Source organism: Seriola dumerili, unplaced genomic scaffold (genome assembly GCF_002260705.1).
Source record: "Seriola dumerili isolate Sdu_G_001 unplaced genomic scaffold, Sdu_1.0 BDQW01000321.1, whole genome shotgun sequence".
NCBI lineage: Eukaryota > Metazoa > Chordata > Actinopteri > Carangiformes > Carangidae > Seriola > Seriola dumerili.
In genome coordinates this window covers 845,224-852,960 of record NW_019174576.1, presented here as the reverse complement: position 1 = coordinate 852,960, position 7,737 = coordinate 845,224, and the positions used below count along the sequence as shown (strand labels likewise).

The 7,737-nt window shown below is 41.1% G+C and overlaps 1 protein-coding gene across 1 annotated transcript; it reads right to left on the bottom strand.

Annotated features, from left to right (window-relative positions):
• Positions 1-5,647: 5,647 nt before the first annotated feature.
• LOC111231986 (transcription factor Sox-14) lies at positions 5,648-6,829 on the bottom strand. The gene has a single exon (XM_022759301.1). It carries the CDS (start codon positions 6,429-6,431, stop codon positions 5,715-5,717), a length of 717 nt encoding a protein of 238 aa, XP_022615022.1. The 5' UTR covers positions 6,432-6,829; the 3' UTR covers positions 5,648-5,714.
• Between the last annotated feature and the right edge of the window lie 908 nt (positions 6,830-7,737).

Genomic DNA, 7,737 nt, shown 5'->3' with positions numbered 1-7,737 from the left:
GTAATAATACGGATCAAGTTTTACTGAATATGTGCAGGTTTGCAACAGGAAACAGAACCGGCGTTTGTATCTAATATCACATGATATAACAACACTACACTAACAGGAAGCCGACTAGAACTGTGTGACTTCAACTCGGACAATTAAGAATCACTAACAGGGATTTTATGACTCATACTGAGCATTTTGTGATATACTGTATTTTTTTTTATATATATAATTAATGACAAACAAATGCAGGAGTCTTATGCATGTAAAAAATAAATAACTGAATGACTCAACCTGGAGTATTCATGAGCAAAGACAGCAAAAAAAAAAAAGAAAAACTCATCCATCCTCATGTTTGATGCATGGAAAGTGCATGAGCAACAAAGACACAGCACAGGAAATCAAAAGTAGACGCTGTATGAAAATGAAGCACACATTCGTACACACAAACGCACACGTGACATCTCACACACCCACACGTACACTGTAAATCATGACACACATTTTATGTACGGAAGGCGTCTGAGGAAGCAGCACACGCACAGTGAATAAATATGCATGAGGAAAAATCAAGCAGACTGATAAAGTGGCCTCCGAGTGTGTGGTCACTTGTGGAGACGAGTGTGTGATCGCACAAACTTTAGCAGCTCTGAATCAGCAGCTTCTGGAGCTGAAACACTGCGTATATTTAAACAAAAAAACTAAAAACTACGAGAGCAGCATAATGAGGAAACATGAATATAACCTACATGTGTGAGACACTGAGGATATGTGGTTAGTCTGGAACAGTGGCTTCCAGTTTCGGGGTCAGGACCCCTCCAAGGGGTCACAACATAAATCACAGGCATCACCTGATAGTTAACGGGATAAGAGAGAAGAAAACGCGTCGTCCTGCTACACACAGTGATTCCATTTTTTCTGACTTTTATCTGAGCAGATCGTTTTACATCTGTGTGGCTCTAAAAACGTTTTCAAATAAAAACAGTCTGAGAAGTTAAGAGTCACTCTTTGGTGCAACTGCACGTCATTTATTGCCATTTGTAGTGTGTGACAGGGGGGGTCACATGTGGACACTGCCTCATTTTAAGGGGTCATAAGATAAAATCACCGGTTTAAGATTCATTCTCCTCAGTGTTGTTGAGATGGTGGGAGGGTAGGGGGGGTGGGGTGGGATGGGGGGGGTCCCATGTGGCTTCTAATTTAACCACAAGCTTTGGAGTAAGATGACATTAAACTGTCGTCAACACTGGCTTCAATGAGATGCAGGAAGTATTTCCACCAAAAAAATTATATGATGAAAAAAATAATACAATAAAAATACAAGTGTCAAACAATTCTTTTTCTTTCAGGTCTGGAGCTCCAAGACACAAAAACCATTTACTCAAAATATTACTTTAAATATCAAGAAAAATAACTGATTGAAATATTTAAGAAATGTGTGAGACTTGTGATTAATTCATGCTCTTTTAAATCTTATGTAGATATCAGCATTAGCAGGCCTATAGCTAATTTATAAAACGCCATATGAATATAATAAAGTGTATAATGATGGAAATAAGGAGAATATCTGTGGGCTTCAAAGGCTGAAGAGCTGCAGGGAAGCTGCCACATGCAAAATAAACTGGTTATTATGAGCAAATAAAAAGTGAAGGCTGAGACAGTGTCCAGAGTCAGAGTTGACTGTCACTGTCCGGCGCAGGAAATCAACCTGGTGGAAGCCAGACGCGGCTCTAAGTGAAGCATGTAATATTATCCTACCGATGCTTTCCATATCTGTATCCGATGAACTCCAGAGAATTGACCACATATGGGCCCAAATGCGTGTGTGTGTGTGTGTGTGTGTGTGTGTGCGTGTGTATGTATGTATGTGTGTGTGTGTGTGTGTGTGTGTGTGTGTGTGTGTGTGTGTGTGTGTGTGTGTGTGTGTGTGTGTGTGTGTCCGATAGCCTAAATAAAAAATAACAAAAAGACATGCACTGTCTTTATATCAGTCGGGGGGAATAAAGTCTTGGTGTAAATCACTTTTCCGTCTGGCACAGCACATTAAACAACCGTGGCATGATTCCTTTTCTCTCTGCTCATCCGTTCCCTTTTTTCTTTATCAGCTCGTTCACGATTTCATTTCTTTCAAATGAGAATTCAGGGACCCCCAAATTCAAGCCCCCGCGTCTTCAAACAACACAACTGTACGGTTTTACTTTTTCTCCCGTCAAAATGGTATCCCAGATTCAATTTTAGATAGACCGGGATTTAGCCAGTGATGATTTTTTTTTTTTTTTTTTTTGGTCTTTCGGAGACAATATTTAATATACTGAAATGAGATCAGTTTTTCTCAATTTCTCTATGTGTTGTATCAAATCTCGCGTTGACACACGCAAAAATTAATGCTTCTGATAAGCGAGCTTGTTAATATAAATAATAGTCCCCTTTTTTCTCTCTCATCATCATCATCATCATCATCATCAGACGAAGAAACAAACAGTGAGACAGTCATCATCATTATTATCAGTAGAGATTTTTTTTCTACCTTTCCTCCAGGGTATCCCCCCTTTTTTTTTTTACCTCCTTTTGATTTAGGAAATTAGTGCGCTTAAATACAAAACCTCATTCTCAACAGCCACTTATCAAACTCCATTTGCTGCAGATGATTTCAGGGTAATATTAAAAGACAATAATGTAAATGACCCATGGCTTTTAATTAAAAATGTCTTGTCTCCTCCTCCCTCCCTTCAATATTTTTTGTTTCATCTGTTTTACTTTCTTTTCTTTTCTTTCTTTTTTTTTTTTTTACTTTAAGTGTTGAGGAGAAGAAAAGTGGAAGCGGCTGCTTTGCTCGGTGTCCCCCTCCTCGTTGACTTTTATCACTAAATGAAGCATATAAATGACCTGAAAGCGCCTGGCTGTCGCGTTAAATTAAATAAAATAAAGAACAATTATCCTCTCCTTTTTCTCTGATCTCGCGCTATAAAGGAGTCCTGGAGAGATAAGGCAGATTGAATTCTCTCTGTTGTGCTCCAATAAAAACGTCAAGGGAGGGAGGGGGGGGGAGTTAAAGAGAGATTTAAAACCAACCCCCCCTTTATAATTTCAAATCATAATTTCCCTCCCATTATACCTCTCACATGTCGTTATTTATTTCAGGGCGTTGTAACTCCAGTCAATTCCCGTGACTAAGTTGGATAATTACAGGTGGTGAGTGGATCGTACCCGAGCAAAGTTACAGCAGCTTTAAGAAAATATAGAAAATATAAAAGCAGTGATTTAAAACAAACAGTTCGGTCTTATATATAAATATATATAAAAGGTTATTCGCCTCATTTTCATCATGGAGAAAAAAAATAATAACGTCTGCAGCTGCTCCTGAAAGTAATTATAATTGTCTAATTTCAAAGTTGAATTAGGATGCTTTAGGGGTTTGATGTAAAACTTCACATTCGGTTCAATGAAGTATCACCCTAATTTACAGCTTCAGATAAGGACTAAGTCTGTCATAAAAATCTGCCCGTCTTCCTCCCCCCCACCCCCCCCCCCCCACCCCTTCCTCGAAACAAACACGTTCTCCCCCCCCCTCCTCCTCCCTCCCCAGGATTGAATTGCACCTTGGGCAATAGTGCAGAATCGTGAATCTTAACTTCTCTCAGCATATGTTCCTGGCAGATAAGTAAACAATTTGGATGTGGAATGAAATTTTTAATTAATACCACAGTCGTCTAATGTGGGGCTGTACAGCGCGGTCTGCAAATCCTGCTCTCCATTACCAGAGTGGAGGAGAGAAGCTGATCTGAATCCACGTTCAAATCTTTAAATGCGTGTGTATAATTCCTCCTGCTCCGGGTTGTAAGCTGTATTGTCTTAATGAGAGTCAGACCTATCATTCACAAGTTTTGTGCAGGTTTAAACACGCGTGTATGAGTTGATGATAAAAGGCTTCCGCGGGGTTTTGGCTGCAGCACCTTTCTTTTTTTTTTTTTGAAAAGTATCAACACACACGCAGAGATGTTTAAACCGCACAGCAGTGGTGGGCTGCTTCACACAGCAGCCAGCAAGTTACACGAAAATAAAAAAAGAAAAAAAAAAAGGAAAAAAAAAAAGAAAAATAAATCACATCACATTGAGTTTGTTCCCTTTTGTTAAACCTATAATTAAGCAGAAGGCTTTCTCCTTGAAGTGATTAAGCAGTCAGACGAGTCGGACGGGCGGAATCCCTCCGGGGAGGCCTCTCCTGAACTGTCAAACATCAAAAAGATCCCAACCGGTTCAGCCCAGTGTCATAAAAAACACCTTCGGTGTAGTGCACCGCGGAACATGCCTGGAACCTGCTTCAAATAATACAAAAACAAGCAGCAGCCAAATACACAGGCAAATTAAGGCTGGTTTTTAGGAAATGATCAGAGTGGAGGAGTTTGACAGCTTCAGCAGCCACACAGCTCAGACACAGGGGGAGAGAGAGAGAGGGAGAGAGAGAGGGAGAGAGAGGGAGAGAGGGAGAGAGAGTCAGAGGGGATCGATCCTCGTGTTATTGTTCTACTGCGATGCCAGTTTGTTTCCGTTCAGTCTGTCAACAGTATTGATCAGTTTGGGGTCAAGTTGGGTCTAGCACTTGAAATGTAAAGAGTTTTTTTTTTTCTTAAGTGTTGAAAACTTACAGTCGCTTTTTGGTGAATTATTATTTCCGTTTTAAGTTTTTATCCTATTTTCTTTTATGTATTTTTATTTTTGTTTTTTTAGAACAATTTAAAATGAGTTTAATTGGGCCTTTATTGTGGCAGCTTTAACGTCCCCGCAGCACCTACACACTATTACATTATCTTTGTCATCTCAAGCACCCAGTAACCTACAAATACAGGAAATTGATATCGTTTGAAGACAGATTGTCTTTATTCGAAACGTCTTTGCTCAGCAATTGAACAAAGAGCAGGAGGTATCAACCTTCTAGATACATTATCCTTTCCATAACATGACAGGTTTTAAATTACCATCTTAGATAGAAAATACACATATAACTCCTTGAATTCAAATAGAAGTTATCCTCAAAAACAAAACAAAAAAACAAAACAAAACAAAAAAAAAAATGACGCGTGTGACTATATTAGCACTGAACCACAGGAAAAATGCAAAATGAAACATTTGGATGTAAATGATTTTTTTTTCTTTTGTCATCTTAAATAGACCGTCTAGTTTTATGTGCCAGTTTTTGATAAATATAAACAATATAACCCGTATATAATCCAGCCTATAGGTCCTGATTTTGACCCTATCCAGAACATCATAAAATTACGAGTGCCAAAATGTAGACTACTTAGGCCTATACAGGAAATAAGAATGCTAATTGTGCAAGCCAAATTTTCAAAATAAAAGAGTAGCCTATCAATAATCAACACAAATCAGCCTATCAGCATTGAAATGTACACAATAAATAAAGTTAAAGGCCTCCTTTTCTGGCTGCCATAAACGTTATAACATTTACATTTCTTACAGTTCACAGGGCACCGTCCTTTACACCAAATCCCAGCTTCTCTGCTCGGGTCAGGAACTTGTTCGATTTCTGGAAAAGTTTGTTTGTTTTTTGTTTTTTTTTTCTTTTGTCATTTTTTTTTTTTTTTGCCATAACAAGTCCAAGGCAGTTAATATTGTTCATGTCTTTTTAATGGGGCGCGCTGTCCATAATATATTTACATGCATTTCAGTATTCAAGTGAATTAAAAAGAGGAAAAGAGTCTTGAGGGTTACATGGCAGTGGCATGTGCGGATGAATATGGGTCTATCCCAGTCTTGGTCATACCTGGAAAAAGTATGTAGGCCACCGGGGGCTGTAAACTTGACGCTGACCAGGCTGTGCAGTTACACGGGACGACATAGCCCGGGTTTGTGGGCGACGGGTGGGTGTGGGTGTGCTGACTGGGGCACCCAAGGGTGCCGAAAGCGCCGTTCTGGTATCCCAACGAGGACGCGTACGGCAAAGTGCTGGTGCTCAACGTGTGGGGCATCTCCGTCATCTTCTGGATGGCGCTGGAGCTGAACTGACTCGGATCGAGGAAGGAGTAAGGAGCGGACGTCGGCGGCAGAAACGCTCTGGCTTTCTCCGAGGAGCCCAAAAGAGAGTCCGCGGCAGACACGGGAAGTCCCTTCAAGTGATCGGTGTCCCCGAGGTAAGGCAAAGGGAAAACGTACCTGTCCTTCTTGAGCAGGTTTTTGGGTTTGCGCCTGGGTCTGTACTTGTAGTCGGGGTGCTCCTTCATGTGCTGAGCCCGCAGCCTCTTGGCCTCGTCAATGTAAGGTCTCTTCTCAGACTCTGAAAGCAGCTTCCACTCGGCGCCCAGTCTTTTGCTGATCTCCGAGTTGTGCATTTTGGGATTCTCCTGTGCCATTTTCCTCCTCTGGCCCCGGGACCAAACCATGAACGCGTTCATGGGTCTCTTGATATGATCAGCGGGCTTTGACATCTTTAGAAAGGATACTTTTATCCCCAATGATAATGACGAGGAAAAGTTCTTATCGGAAGGAAGGGAAACTATTCACCTGTCTAGATGCCAGATACCAGTCATGCCCCGTCTGGGATGTTCTGAGTCTGGAAAACGGCAAAAATAAAACAAAATAAAATAAAAATCCAGCGGCCGCTTCACTTTTCCCGAGTTAAAACACTGATGCGCCTTCGGTTAAGTCCAGTTACAACTCTCTTTCAGACCTGCGGTGGGCAATACAGGAAAAAAATACATGCAAGATGCACACACGTAACAAAATCCACAAAGGTGAAAGCAATGTTCCGCAGTCAGTTTGCAGGAGTCGTAAAAGTGTTGAGTGTTATTTTTTTTTCTGTCACACTCTCTCTCTCTCTCTCTCTCTCTCTCTGAGGTTTGTCGTCAAGCACCTGGCTTGGAAATGAGCGGAAGAGCGTGAATACGAGCCAAAAGCGGTGAAGTTCAAAGGCTGGGCTGGTTTGGTTTCTGCACGCAATCTGACATAATCTGCAGGGCGTTCACTCACCAACCTGAGCGCCCAATCAGCACGGAGACCGGCTATTATAATACCTTCAGGAAAAATATATGTACATTACAACATAAACAAAGAGCGGCTGGTAGTAGAAGAGAGAAAAAAAATAAGGAAAAAGGGGAGCGTGTGTGCGTGTGTGTGTGTGTGTGAGAAAGGGGGGGGGGGTAATACTCAGGATCCCTCCTCGATCCCATTTAATGTAATGAATCGCAACAAACATGGACCTTCAACCTCTTCTCCAGTTAAAACCTGACTTCAATCCAGAGAGGTGACTACACCGTGCAGCCAATTCACTGTACAGCTTCACACTAAATGCAGGGGAGCACCTTCACGCGTGTGTCGCCACAAATACATATAGTTCGGCTTGAAGTTATTGATGTCGATTTGCTTACAGGCAATTTAGTTGTGAAAAGTGTGAAAGTATAATAATAATAATAATAATAATAACAATAATAATAAAGAATAGGTCATTCATTCCTTACAGAAAATCATGTTTTTATATTATCAATATTATTTTCCCTCCCTTGGATTTGACAAACACAACATGGCAGCCCGTCTGCACCTGGCGGGGCCTCGGTGTCCTGCTCAAGGACACTTCAGCAGGACTTTAACCCCTGTCTCAGAGGGGGGGGGGGGGGGGGTCAGAACATGTCAGCTGTAGCTTCAGTGGCTACACTTCAGAGAAATGTGGGCTAACGTTTTCTCAACATTTCACTCTAAAGGAATCCACACGTACTGACAAAAACTAGCATTTCCTTT